Source organism: Corapipo altera, unplaced genomic scaffold (assembly GCF_003945725.1).
Source record: "Corapipo altera isolate COAL_440 unplaced genomic scaffold, ASM394572v1 22b, whole genome shotgun sequence".
Classification (NCBI taxonomy): domain Eukaryota; kingdom Metazoa; phylum Chordata; class Aves; order Passeriformes; family Pipridae; genus Corapipo; species Corapipo altera.
In genome coordinates this window covers 5121911-5136842 of record NW_020884876.1, presented here as the reverse complement: position 1 = coordinate 5136842, position 14932 = coordinate 5121911, and the positions used below count along the sequence as shown (strand labels likewise).

At 38.1% G+C, this 14932-nt stretch overlaps 1 protein-coding gene across 7 annotated transcripts in view; it reads right to left on the bottom strand.

The window, feature by feature from the left end:
* Positions 1-6980: 6980 nt before the first annotated feature.
* Positions 6981-14932, bottom strand: part of ZDHHC2 (zinc finger DHHC-type containing 2) — a 37793-nt gene continuing 29841 nt past the window's right edge. For 5 of the 7 annotated variants that reach the window (XM_027635872.1, XM_027635867.1, XM_027635871.1 and 2 more), the window contains 3 exons: positions 13955-14064; positions 13447-13525; positions 6981-10607 (listed from right to left, as the gene is read on the bottom strand). In XM_027635872.1, coding sequence (XP_027491673.1) covers positions 13485-13525; positions 13955-14064 — 151 coding nt within the window. In that variant the 3' untranslated portion in view covers positions 6981-10607; positions 13447-13484. Of the gene's footprint in view, positions 10608-10641; positions 12226-13446; positions 13526-13954; positions 14065-14932 lie in introns of those variants that run through there. The other 2 variants (XM_027635868.1, XR_003526421.1) reach the window with 2 other exon arrangements.

Sequence of the window (14932 nt, the reverse complement as noted above, 5' to 3'; positions counted from 1 at the left end):
TAACAGACTGGTGGTTTTGTTGCAAAAATTTTCCTGGAATGTGAATATTTAGTCTGTTCAATTCTGTATTCTGTTTTGTTTAGGCATCATAGTTCTCTTCCACATGCTTATAATCTGAGCAAAATTCTGTTCATAGGTTTCTAGTAATTTCATTTTTATTGTCCTGAATTGAAAGAGTGGTGATCACAATTTACTTCTGAGGCATCTTAATCCCATTATTAATTTTATACCATTATGCGTTAGAGGATGATGACTTGTTGGTTGTCTTTGTCTTTAATAAGATAGTGATAGTGAAAGCAGGATGAATTCTTACATACATACAGGGAAAATTTGCATACACGTGGAATTAAGAACCCTGAAGTTTGATGGATTCACTTTAAAGTAGTAGCTTTGCCTAAAGCATACCAGTACAGCTATCTGGTTAACTTTTGAATGGGATGACTCTTTGATCCTCGATTAAAAAGTTACTTCAAAACAAAAACCCACTAAAGTCCTTCAAAGGAAGTTTTTAGAGCCTTCTAAATATGTGCCTAGAGTAAAAGTTCTAGTGCCAATGGGGATGTGCTTTTGAAGTGACTACTGAGCATCCCAGATGCTCTGCTGTGCTTTTCTTTGCTTCCTGTCTTAGAATTACAGAATGGTTTGGTTTGGAAGGGACCATATATTTCCAACCTGCCTGCCATGGGCAGGAACACTTTACACTAGACTAAGTTGTTTAAAAGTCCTGTTCATCTTGGCCTTTAACACTTCAGAGATGGGGTATCCACAGCTCTGTCATGGACAACCTGTTCTGGTGCCTCACCACCCTCACGGTAAAGAATTTCTTCCTAATAATCAATCTAAATCTGCCCTCTTTCAGTTTAAAGCTGTTACTCCTTGTCCTGTCACTACACGTTGTGTAAAAAGTACCTCTCTTGTAGGCCCCCTTTAGGTACTGAAAGGCTGCTGTTAGGTCTCCCTGGAGCCTGCTCTTCTCCAGGCTGAACAACTCCAACTCTGTCTCAACCTGTCTGCATAGGAGAGGTGCTCCAGCCTTCTAAACATCTTTGCAGCTTACTCCAGCAGTCCACGTTTCTCTTATGTTGCAGGCTCCAAGCTGGACTCAGTACTCCAGGTGGGGTCTCACAAGAGCAGAGCAGAGGGGCAGAATCTCCTCCCTTGACCTGCTGGCTACACTTTCGATGCAGCCCAGGACATGATTGGCTTTCTAAGCTGCAAGTGCACATTGCCAGGTCATGTCAAGTTTCTTGTTCACCAAGAACCACAAGTCCTCCTCAAGGAAGCTCTCGATCTGCACAGCTTGTACTTTTGTTTGGAATTGCCCCAACCCACGTGCAGGCCCTTGCACTTGGCTTGTTGAACTTCATGAGGCTCACACAGGCCCATCTCTCAAGCTGACATTTTTGTCCAGTTTGTTGACTTCACCACAGAGCTTGGTGTCATTGGCAAACTTGCTGAGTGTGCACTCAGCACTTGGAGTAAGTTTGCCATGTCATGAACCTGTCAGAGCTCAATCCTTTTGGAAGAAGCTTAATCCAAAGATGCACAATAGGTGTGTGTCTCGTGTCCCACCTGCTAATGGGCATGCAGTCTGCAGGAGCAGGCAGAGTTTGCTTAAACCCTAGCCTAAAATTCTGACTGGGTATTTGACTTCAAGCAATTCTACTCTATAATAGTTTTCTTCCTGTAATAAAAGCTTTTCTCAAAAGCCACATATCAGCATGGAGCTAAGATTATGCTTTATTCTGTGAGAGAACTCTTGGTCTGATCACTGCGATCTGTCAAGAGTTGATTATAGCTGGGGAGACATCTGTGAGTCATTCATTTCTTTGGCAAAATTAGATTTAGTTTCCATTAAGGAGTGACTTAAATTGTGAATTGTAGAGATTATGAAAAAAGGAATTTCTTCTTATTTGTAGGACTATTACTTGTAAACTGCAGAACCTGAAATTTGAATGTTTCCAAAGTGGACAGCTTTAATTGCTTTTCCAAAAATGAATGTGCAGGCAGAGTTCCAGCTGTCTAGACACGCACCTTTTTGTTCAGAGACAAGAATTCTCTTTCTAGGCCTCTGCTTTTCCCAATTCATTTAAAATACATCATTGTTTGTCAGAAGAAATGAAGTATCAAAACCTGTTATATTTGATCTTTCTTTTTTTAATCCACTTGTATTTTTGGCTTCTGGAGTCAGATCAGTGTTCCAGGAACCTTATGTTCTCTGTCACTATTTTTTTCAATATATATAATTTTTATTTTAAGCATTTAACCCTCTTGCTCATTGAAACTAGGCAAGGAGAATCTTTGAGGTGGAAGAAAATAGGTCTGGAACATATTCTGAGTACTTGAAGCTTTTTCCCATATGAATTCAGGGATGACCTATAATATCTGGCATCCAAGAAATCTTACCTTATCTGACTGGTTACTCTAAACTCAAGAATGGTTCATTCCCTCATAGAGGAAATCAAAGAAAAGTAGCAGGAAGCCTGCATTGATAAACAAGGAGCTTCTGATTCAACTCAGAAAGGTGGAAGCGGGACAGGTGACACTGTCTGACATGTGGATTAAGGGCCTGGGTTAAGAAAGCTAAAGTCTCTCTGAAGTTGAACCTGTTGAGGGACAAGAAAAGATTCTACAGGGACTTTCAGGAGCAAAGAAATATCAGAGAAAATGTGAGACCACTGCTAAATGGGAGCAGGAGGCTTATTACAAAGGACATGGAAAAGGCCAAGGTACTCAATGCCTTCTTTGCTTTGGTTTTTACTCTTAGGATTTGCCTTCAGGAATCCCAGGTACCTGACATGCTTAGCAAAGTCTGGAATAAGGAAGACTTATCCTTGGTGGAGGGAGGATCGGGTTAGGAATGTATAAAAAAATTGGACATAAAGAAATTCAGGGGACCTGATAGGATGCACCCTCAAGTGTTGAGGGAGCTGACTGATGTCACTGCAAGGCCATTCTTGTTATCTTTGAAAGGTCATTATCATAAGGGTAACTCCCTGATGTGGTAAAGAGATGTCATTCCTGCCTTCAAGAAGGGCGAGGAGGACACAGGGAATTGCAGGCTGGTCAACCTCACTTTGACGCTTGGGAAGGTGAAGAAACAGATAATCATAGAAATTATTTCCAAATATAGAATGAATAAGAAGGTGATTGGAAGTAGTCAGCCTGGATTTATAAAGGGGATATAATTTCTGACCAGCTTGCTGTATTTTACCCTCCTTTGGGCATATGTATTGGATTAGATGATTACACAGATCCCTTCCAATGCTTTCTCTTGTGTCACACTAGAGCACACAATGTAGATGGTACTGGGTTCTTATGATGGAAATAGATGAGGCATGAGTATGGTTGTTCTGTCCCCACAAGGTTATGGGGTGCTTATTAGTCACCCAGTGGAGACCAAGTGGGTACTTTATGTTGTATAGCACAGGCTGGAAGATGTAACCCACCTGGCAGGTAGTATAATTTTACAGTAGTTTCATTTAATAGTTCCAAGTAAAATTTCCTAAGTATTAGTGCTTAAGAAATCTTGTATTTAATTGTGTTGGCTCAAAGTTCTTGAGTGGCAGTACTTGTTTAGCTCTATAAAACTCCTTTGTAGTCATTCAGAAAAACGGGTGAAGGGCTAGCTAGTTCACCTGGCAATGTGAGTCACAGTCCAGTGTTCTCTGACCAGGTTCCTCTAGGTATTCTACATGAGGAAAGCTTAATGCTGTAGAACCAAACTTACTCAGTTGAAGATATTTGTTGCTATGTGGGATTTTGATTTAGAAAAGTAATGGAGCAACACACTGAAATCACAACACAAACACAATATAGCAATTGTATATAGTTGAATCACAATACAAACATCATTCCCTTTACCATTCTCTATAGCTTGCTCACCACTGCAGTGCTGGGTGATCCTAGCTGCCAGAAGGACCACATGGATTGAAGCCAGCTCAAGCCTATTGCTCTCCTCAAAGTTACTTTTGCTGGGTGTTCAGGTTTTATACTCTATGTCATGCTGAGCCATGTTCACACATCCCCATGTTGGTGTGGCTGACTTGGGAATATACCACTTTCTATTGATTATTTTAGGGAAGATCTATTTGCAACCAGCTGACCCCTTCAACTGATACAGCTGTTTGTTTACAGCAAAGGCCATCTATGGTCACCTTGGTGTGAGGTCAGTTCAGCTTCTTTGGTGACAGCTGTTGTCACTTCCTACATTCTTTTCTGAGCTTCACACACGTCTGTCTACTCTGAGCCTTCTTCCACTGAAGGTGTTCATTGATCGCTCACAGAACGTGTGGCTTTGTAAGGCCAGATGTTGCTGGTTTTTTGGGTTTTGAAGAAAGGGAAAACCTAACAAACTTACACTGCTGTGTCTTTGGCTTCCCAGTGGTTTATCTTTTTCCGACATGTTTTGGGTTTTTTTCCCCCCATTTTCTCAAGTGTCATTTTTACTTGAGAACATGTGTTTCTGTGACCTCTGATTTAAACTCTCAATTGTTTTTTCAACCTTGAATAACTCACCAGAGTGCACTGGAAGGAAGAAAACACTTCTGGTACTGAATCAGTTTTTAGAACTTCCTTGGAAGTTTAATATTCACATTATGTCGATGGATTTAGGGTGGTGTGGGTTCATTGCAGTTTATTAACTTGTAAGATAATTATTCTAAGAAGTGAATTTTTAAATAAAACAGACTTCTCAAGATACTGATTTAACGACACCAACTCAGTGATGGCAAAGAAAGCTAAAAGCCTCCAGTAGAATTGTGGATATTTCTCTGACTACCACAAATTGTTGAGTTTGAACAAAATCTCCCAAATAATAAACTTTTCTATTCATACCATGAAATTATTTTTCTGGTATATCTGATCTTTAGTGTACTGTGGTTGGTTAACAGATTATTTTGGTATTTATTTCCCTCTTCCGTGACTAGGTTACACAGGTAGTGAAACGAGGATGACTCTCCTGCATTATTTTAACAGTCTTGAGTTGGGAATGAAATGTGCCCATTGATGTCAGCTGGTTTCTGCAGAGGCTGGTGTGGTCCTTCTTCTGCCAGCACAGATGAGATATTATTTTCTGCCTCTGCTGAAGTGGGAGAGTTGTCTTGCCCAAGTGTGCTCTTTCTGTGCTCTTAAGACACTTGCCTCAATTCACTGTTGGATAATGTGAGGGAGAGAGGGGAGTGGAAGCCTTCCCTTCTTCATGCACCAGGTAGAAGTTGACAACAGATGAATTTCTTGAGCTGCATTACAGAGAACATGCTTTATGTTTTGTAGAACAGCAAATCAGAGCTGGGTTACATTTGACAATATCCTTTCTCTACCTTTCATAATAGCTGAGCTTGGCAAGCTCTGTTTTCCTTCATTCTTGTCTGTCTGCATGGAGTGTAGCTGTAGTATCTATGATAGTGTTTTATATGAAGATTGATTGCTAGTGCACTTATACCATCACTAAGCTATTTTTTTCTATTGCATCTGTTTGAGCTACTGGCCAGTCATATCTCTGGTATGAAACAGAAAATAACTGAAAATAAGTTTTCGTTGCTCAGACAAACAGTTTGTGTGTTGTGTATTTTTTCTTTATAACCAGAGACCCTTAAGTGAACTGAAAATTATTCTGTTTTCAGGGAAAAGAAAAAAAAAAGGAAAGTGACTTCATAAAGTGATGACTGTCAGTAAGTGTTGGGTCTGTTCCAGTTATGCCAATCAGTTAAACTGTGAGCACGCAGGAGGTGAGAAAGGGGAGATGGCTCATGGCACACTCTTCCAACTGCTGCACTCAAACTGTTGGGACCATCTGCTTGAGATGAGAGTGATCTAGGATGAAACATGTAATCAATCCACCTCCCCCCACCCAGTACTGGATTTCAGGATGACCAAGTTGCTAATATTTCAGTGATGCATGCCAACTCGGAGAAATGAAGGAATTATCTATCTAGAATCAACTTGGGGAGGGAGAGGAATAAAGAGACTGTAAATATTTTTATATTTCAAATAAAAGACTTTCAATCTGGACTACTATGGAAGGAAAGAAGAGAGAGAGCAGAATGATAAAAAAATTAGAAAGGGAACAACTGAAAAACTGCAGAGAGGAAATGGCAGGGCATTTTTTAGATGCCACTTGCTCAAAATTTCACCTCAGAAGGCTGCTGCTTTTCCCATACTATTACCAGGTCACTGATGAACTCTTAAGAGAAGTAGCAAAAGAGACACCCCACCACCCATACAGCATAGCAGCACATTCTTTTATTTATTTTTGGTTTTGTCTGCATATGGTTCAATACCAGTATTTATGGAAGGGTTTTAAAAATGGGATGAGCTTAAACCACATACCGCAGGTTATGTCTGAACTGGAAGAGGTGAAAACTGCTTACATAACTGCTCCTGCATTTTTAGAGGCCCCTGAGCAAATAGTCTCCATCCTCTCAGCACCAGAGGTGGAGCCAACACTTTCCTAGGGAAGACTTAGCAAAGAGTGGAAAGTCGGGCAGATCAGAATCTGGCATGGGAGAGACTGGAGAGCTCTCATGAAGCAAAGCTGCTGTGGGCAGCAATCCTGGTGAGTAACATTACTCCCTTTCTTGCACCACCTCACTTCTATAAAGTTAGGTGGGTTTAAGAACCCTCTCTTCTTTTAAGACAAAATTCTACCTTTCTGACCTTTACAGTATCCAAAAGAGTGCAGCTGGTCTGCTCTGCCAGCATGAAGACATTGAGTGTTTCACCCACAGAAGACCATAAAGGAATTGGTTCCTTCTCAACCTCTTTCAGTGTTGGTGCTTTCTGAGGTGCTAGAGATTTCACAATTAAACTGGGGAAAGGAAACTTACCTATGAAGTCCAAGATTGCTGGTGAAAGGGTGCCGAGTGACATTTACTGCAACTATGTTGTTAATGAAGCCATAGCAGAGATGTGTTCTGCTGTTCAGGTACACCATAAGTAAAACTGAAGGAAGTGTGTCAATGACTCCTACGTACATGACGTGCTGAACAAGAAGCATTTATTTATGTGAGCAATACATTAACAAGTAGCAAAGTTATACACTAAATTTATGTAGAAATATATTTCCCCCACCTCCAGGACACCAGTCAACTGAATCAGGGCAAGACCTCTCCAAATAATTATTAAAACCAACTATAGCATTCCATGCATTAAAACAAACTTGTTTACTGAACCATTCTGGAGTTTCCTTCACTGGACATAGTCAAGAACCACCATGGCAATCCTGTGCAATGTAGTCTAAGACCCTGCTTAAGCACAGAGGTTGGACCAGATGACCCCATTTGTGGTCCCTTTCAACCTTAACCAATTCTGTGATTCTGTGTTTCATTCATTTACCTTTAGTCTGCTAAAGAACCTTCAGTCTGCAATGTAAACCAGACAATGTTTTTTCTCTCAAGTTGAAGAATTCAATTGCATAGCACCAGCTGTGTCTAATTGCTCAATGAGAGGAGCTCACCAACATTGTGTTCCATTTTCTTAATAAAAATTACTCTCTGTGAAGATTTTAAGCGCTCCATCACCAGTCCATCAACTGACACAGAGCATGGTGTGGACCACTTCTGGTGCAGACATGTTTTGGATTTGTTCTAACCTACAAACTAAAGAAGCTTCTTATGCATGTAGGGAGCTATGATTTATACCACTGTTTACATATATACAAAATAAATTTAACTCTTGTCATTAGGGATTCAGGCCCATCTGAGGACTCTGTAGAACTCGTCCAATTTCCACTAAAGCTTGAAACGCAGTCCTACTACTAGAAAAATCACAGATATCAGGGATATTATTTTCTTTTTAGCAAAAAAGTAGACTAGTAACTGTATAGTAGGTAAAAAGCAGTCCTTAAAAAAAATATACAGAAATTACACAAAAGGCTGTAGTAAAGTGCCTAGCAAGAATATAAAGGACAGGAGAATCAGTGTAAGCAGACAAACAACATTGCATCCTTGCTCCCCTGACCTCTTCACAAATTCTCCTGTGTGCATTTTAACACTGACAATGGTCAATATGTCATAAAGAGCATTTTCACTTTGTTATAGAAAGTATTAGAGAGCTTAAAGCCAAGAACATAGTCATATCATCAGAAATTATACTTCAGAGCATGATTAGCTCACTTTTGTCCGTATCTACACAGACAGGAACCCTCAAAAGCCTGCTGACAGTGCTCTTCATGGAGACAACTCATACCCATCCAGAGAGCAGATGTGGCAACAACCCTCTGGCTCAGATCTGCTCCATGTTTACCTCTGAGCTATCATCCTTTCTCTTTCCACTTCTCCTCCCTTCATCAACATCTGTTTCCCATGCTTCCATCAGTTTTCCGCTAGGGGGACAGCCTCTGGCTGCATCAAAGCTGCAGATTACTTAGGGCTATTGTGCTTTCCAAGTGAGACTTCTGAGACACGGAGAAGTCAGGCATTTCTTGATCCCTTATCCCTGGTCTTTCTCTACACTGATCCCCAGCCTTACTGAGAGCTCTCAGAGAGACTGACATCTGTATTAGAGAGATCCATTTCCTTGATGTGTTTTGCTGGGGAAGAAATCTTTTGTCTTTACATAAAAATATGGAGCAAGTTACATTGAAGCTGAATTTCAACTCTTTACTCAGTATTTTTAAATGCATGCTCCATGACAAACCACTCTGTGACTGAGTAAAAAACAAGACTGTACAGATGCAGAGAACCTGAAGTGTTAAAAAATATATTTTCCCTCTTCTCCCTTATCCCTTAACAAGTTCACCTTTAAACAAACATAAATACGAGGTAAGCTGACAGAACAATACTGAATAAATAGCTGCAAAAAATCTTTTGGTTGCTAGACCTCTGCAGGTATCATGTAAACTGTATGCTACCTTCATGCTAGTTCAGAAAAAGTGTTCTACATCAAGGGATCCGCATTCTGGCACTTCTGGCAAGAAACAGATGTTTTCAGGCTGGTAAAACATTGAGATTAAAAAAAAAAGTAAAATAAATACATTTTTCCTCACTAGAAAAAAATAGCCACATTTGTGCTCCACTAGCTATCACTTCAGTTGTAAACCCAAGAAAGAAAAATTTTAAAGTTACCTGCCTGTAGAAGAGTTAATGACAGTATTCTTTGCTTTCAGAATTATGTCACTTAGTCCTGCTGCCAGTTTTCTAAACAAACAACTGGCAACTTTACACTGTGAACCAACCTGCTAAGAGACTCAGGTTTGACAACAGAAGCACTTTTCTGTTTCAACTGAGCTGAGCTTAGTCTGAGAGGTTTTTACTATTTTTTTTGAATAGTCTTTTATCTAGCCACCTAGAAAGCATAACTAAGTTTCTCCTAAAGTTGTTTTCAGAGTAACAATTTGCATTTAAATGTAAACACTGATACTATAAATGTAGTGTATACAAAAGGCACAAGACAGTTAGATTTATGTTGCTGAAACTTCCTTGACTTTGAAAACTAATAGTGTGTCTTTTATTACCTGGCCAGTAACCTCTGATGCTAAGAAAGCTGCTAGCTCCTAACTTTATTGAAGGGGATTTCCTACGTGCAGCAGCTTGGCTTTTTGGTATTGCAATCAAAAGTCTGTTGTCCTGTAAATGCAAATATCACAAGTCATTGTGATAAGTCTCCTTGATTGTACATGATATCCATTAAATTATACAGTAAGAAAGGCAGTGTCTTGAAGAACAAGAAAAAAGAAATCTGACACAAATATCGATAATAAGAAACTAGAAGCTTGAAAGACAGAGGCCCTCAGGAACACAGGTTGGTAAAAAGCCTTTTGGATTAAAGTTCAGTGCCAACATTCACTTCCCAAAGCGGTTAAGAGTTCCAAATGCGACAAGAAAATCCCCATTTTATAGCACTATCCTGTGCAGTTCTCATCAAAATCCCCAGCTGGCCAGTTTCATTTATGTATTACCCACCTGAATACAGGCTTTTTATCACAGCACTGAGCAGTGACCCACTGTAGCATTCAATTAACAAAGAATTTTTTTCCCCTCTATAACTTTTCAAACTATTGGTAGTGCAGATCTGAGGGGAAACGGAGCTTTTGCAATAATGTTTTCCAAAAAAATGTTCCAAAAATAGACATTTCACTTGGGTCTTCTTATCTTCAAAAACTGCTTATCAAACACTCAAAAGAAAATACAGTCCACCAAGCCACTAAATTATTCATAATCAACACTGGGTGTTCTCCCAATTCATAAGGAATTCATAAGGGCAGTAGTGCAAAACTTTGATTTTAAAGTCAACTACTTACAACAATTTGAATTAAAAGGTAAAACCAAGGCAAGAACATGGACTGATATGTAAGAAGGTCACATTTTTCTTGTGCTGAATATCAAAGTAAAACCAGCCATTTGTAAACTCAGCCTCCTATTTTTTTCATTTCCTAATATTCAGTCATCCTTCACCACTCAAACACAGTAATTTTAAGTTGAAAAATTCTTTGTCTGGTTCAGAAGTAGTGTGCCTAGTTTTGTATTTCAAGCACTGACATGGAGATAGTTAATCATCTGTTGGTTTGTTTTCTGAGCACATCCATACAGGAGCAGACAGGAACAGCTGACCAACAGGGCTGAATTTGGAAGAATCCATCTTCCTTCCAATGACGGCTTGTTCTTAAACTGGAACAGAACATTAATTACAAAATACATTATTACAATCAAAGAACACTTAAAAATTAAGTTATTGCTACAGGTATCATCAACTTGAAGGGGAAAGTGACCAACAGAAGCATGAAAATTATGAAGAGGAACACTGTAAGACTGTTCACAGTTGTGTTACTCATGTTATGTTATTAATCTACTTCAGGATGACAGTGATTAAGTACTGACTAGACAGCAAGTAGGCCACCAGTTTATAAAATGAAGTGAGCTATTTTTACAGTATTTCCAGGTAACAACACCATTAAAGAACAATTCTCTATTACATTACTGTAAACCACATCTGGCATTCTCAGTAATTAGTCCTCTAATGAACTATGAAGGATTATAGGATACAGGTTATTGAACATATCCTTAGTTGGGACAGAAATTCTAACTCTAACACACTGGCAGGGGTTGTGGGCTGTATTTTTCATGTCAAAGATGAAATTACTTGGTTTTGTTGTGGTGACTTCAGCAGCTCTATTCTATTCACTCCCTAGGAACAAATATAACTCAAATACTGACAATAAAGCAATGAAGTTAAATGCAAAGTAGTTTAAAAAAGTTGTTATATAAGGGCTCTTATTCCAGCAACTGTATGTCATATATATATATATATATATATATATACAAATTGGCTTTTTAATTACTTTTCCATTAAAGTCTTTTAAGTGCCAAATAGAACCAAATCATGCCAAAGAATTAGCAGCCCTTAAGATATTACCCTTCTGAAATGTGCAGGAGCCCCTTTATGTGGTTTTACACTTACTCTTTGGAACATAACCTCCGCCAAAAGTGGTACCTCTTTTAAAAGCCTCATTTCATAATGGATGCTCACAAAAAGAAAAAACAAAAAAGCTCCAAACAAACAAACAAAGCCTACAAACCCCAGGAGTGAGTTAATCAGACTGCAAACATATATCTAAAGTTACTTTCTCAGACTGGACTAAAAGAAAAAAAAAACAATTAAAAAAGAGATGAGTTGTTTAACAAGCTGAACAGCAGGGAAAACCCCCCCACTATTAACATCTCTAGAACAATCACAGACCATGTCTGATATTCAGAATAATCTGAATGACTAAGTTCCAATAAAATGTACAACTCTTCAAGGAAAGATTAAAGTTTAAAAGCTATAACTTAAGTAAACAAAATGTTAGGACTTTAGAAAGTAGAACTCCAACCCAATAAAACTAGTTGCAATTAATGGTATTTCTGTAACATAATCAAAAAATCTGTTTCTTTAAAGTCTGTCTCCAATGTTTTACTCTTGATCAGTGATGACATGTAAGACATCAAACTAACTGAAGTTGAGTAATTTATTCTTTCCCAGTAGCTGCTCTTTTGTTAAAAAAAAAGATGGATTAAACAAGGCAGAAATACAGCATTTTCCATTTTGAACAAAGGCTTAGAAATGAGGTTTTTATACTCTATTCAAATAACATACACAAAGCAGTCAAAACCGCAGACACCATCTTAAATTTCCTTCGCTCGTCTCTTTAACTTTGCTCATCTGACACCCACATTTTCAACACTTCTAACACTTCACATCATCATCAAGTTTGCAGATGTACCTATATCTGGAACTGTGTCTTCATCACTGAACACAAAACCAGAATGTAAGGGTCAAGAATTTTTTTAGTTTCTCTTATGAATCAAACTGAACTTTTTGGTACAAGCTATGGTATGTGCCATATGTTGCCATATATGCAATACCATCTATTGGGGTATGTGCACACCTACCATTTTTATAATCTGCTTTGACAGTGCAATACCATTTCTGATGGATCTAATAACAATCACTGCAGTTCCCTGATGGCTTTCTATGCCTTCCACTTTCTCCATGAGGGACCATGACAGCATGTCCAGGAGCCATGTCGCACACAAATGAAGCATATCCACTCAAGACACTTTTTCAGGATGACTGGAAAGGTTACTTCCAACAGTAGAGACAGAACCGACTTTGCTTTCATACCAACTATTGCTCCATACCAATTATTTGGTATACAGAAACTCTTAGGGTTGGGGTCAAATTTTTTATACAGTTTTAAATACAAAATAGTTTCATTCCAGAAGCTTTGGTGGACTTAGCAATATTCAAATACTAAACTGAATACGATGATCGATTGTGTTCATTCCCCAAAACCCAGTTATTAAGGTCTCCTTATGTACCCAAGAGAATCTACTAGCTGCTTCTCAAACCTGCTTTCTGGGAACTCTATGTTGCAAGATATCAATACAAGAAATCAAAAAAATCTCAGCTGTTTTTGACAATGGGTGATTAAATGTTCAGGAAGTCATACAAACACTTTTTGTCTTCAGAAGGCAGCACTTTTTTACCATCAGAAAGGATCCAGCTCAGTACCTGACACAGAACAAGACGTGAATAGCTTATATATTAGATTAAATCCTTTTTCCTTCATCATTTGATAGACCCTTACCTGCTTTACCATACCAAGCTGTGATCCTGGCATTCAGTGTTAAGAACTAACTTAATTTTCAAACTCAGCTTTACAAATATGGGCTGAACAGTTTGAATAGTCAAAATTTCATTGTCTTTCTAAAGAAAGGGAATAATAATATGTTGGAACATTACCTAAAACAAATAGGTATAAAGATTGAACTATTTTGCAAATATGATACATCAAGAAATAGGAGGTTTAGTTTAAAACTATGAATTCATGTGCTACTACTCATGGTAAAAAAATTAATTGAAGAAAAGAAAACATATAGGAATTGTTTTAGTAATTTTCTTTTGTCCGTTCCTCAAGTGATAAGGAATCATGGAATAACATATTAAGTACAGAGAATATTAACATACCTTTTCCTTACATATTCAGATGCTTCTTTTAAGAGAAATTAGGTTTCATTTTCCATGGTTAATGCAGGATTGTTCATACCTTTAAAGACAAAGAATAGTACTTACACAAGAAAAGGTCTCATGTCTACTTCAGCAAGTAATACAATCTTTAATTAACAATCATTTTAATGCCATTACACTATTACCAAGTCTATTCCTGTATCCTGTGTCTATCACACAGCTTTTCACTAGTTGCAACTAGGTGTTATCATACTCTTTTATAAGCAATTTCTTGTCAAAAGTACTATCAGGTTTAGCTTAAAAGATAATAGCACCTACTGGTGTCAGTGTCCTCAGTACCTCAGTCAGGTTTAACTAGGAAGGGCACAGCAGCTTTGACACAAGGAACTTCCTATAAGTACGCCTTTAGAAGAAGCTTCATGAATTTTGGTTCATGAATACGAATCAAGTGACCTTCCAAAACTAGTTTATACAACACGAATCACTGCAGCATAAATCAATTCCTTACCAACTTTGCCCTTTTCAGCCTTTACACTAGTTTCTGACCAAGAAGGTGTATCTGTAAGTAGGTGGCTTTGGGAATCACGCAGTGGCTTCGCAGGAAACAGATGGTTCTCACTGTAGTGCCAATAAAAAGAACATTAGTGAACTGCAGTAATTTTTCATTATCTTACCACACATTACAAACACTTTGTCATACGCAGTACTTTTCTTACCTTACCTTGCTGCTTTTCTGATGAATCACTACTCTTTTATCATTACGTATATTACAGCACAGTTGTCACAGATGCAAGTGCAATCTAAAAAGCAACTCCCTAGCACAGAACAGGGAAACATTCTGATTTTTAACTTGACAGCTATTATATATTAATACATGTATGTACTTCAGCTCCAAAGGTACTCTTACCTATAATCTTTCCCACTACAACAAGCTTGACATGATAAATAGTGGAGAGAACATCTCCAAAATCTCTTGCCTAACATAAGCTATGGAATGCTGGGGTAAGATAAAACATCAGTAAGCAGCTAGTTGAAATATAATATATTTCTATTATGAATAAAAGATTGTCAATATGATTCCATTAAAATTTCTTAGCCACATATTCAAATTTACTATACTTATCACGCCTTTCATTATATAAATGTTGCAAAAAAGATATGAAATACTAAGCTATTATATTTATTTAAAGGAGCATCTGCATACTTTTCACACTTTAAAGATGTCATGTTCATTAAGTTTAAGAATTAATAAAATATATTCTATTATCAGCAGAAACAACACTTAATATTTAGCTTCCTGTGCTTTGGCACAAGTGCCATAAGGGATTCCCTCATGTGAAGTAGCTTTCACCAGACACGAAAAATCAGGCCTCCCCCAAAAGCAGTGCAAGATAATGGATTTGTACCACAGGCAGACCAACTAACCAGCTCATATTTATGCAGAACAGAATTCTGCTGATACTGAATGTGAGAGAGGGGTGGAAAA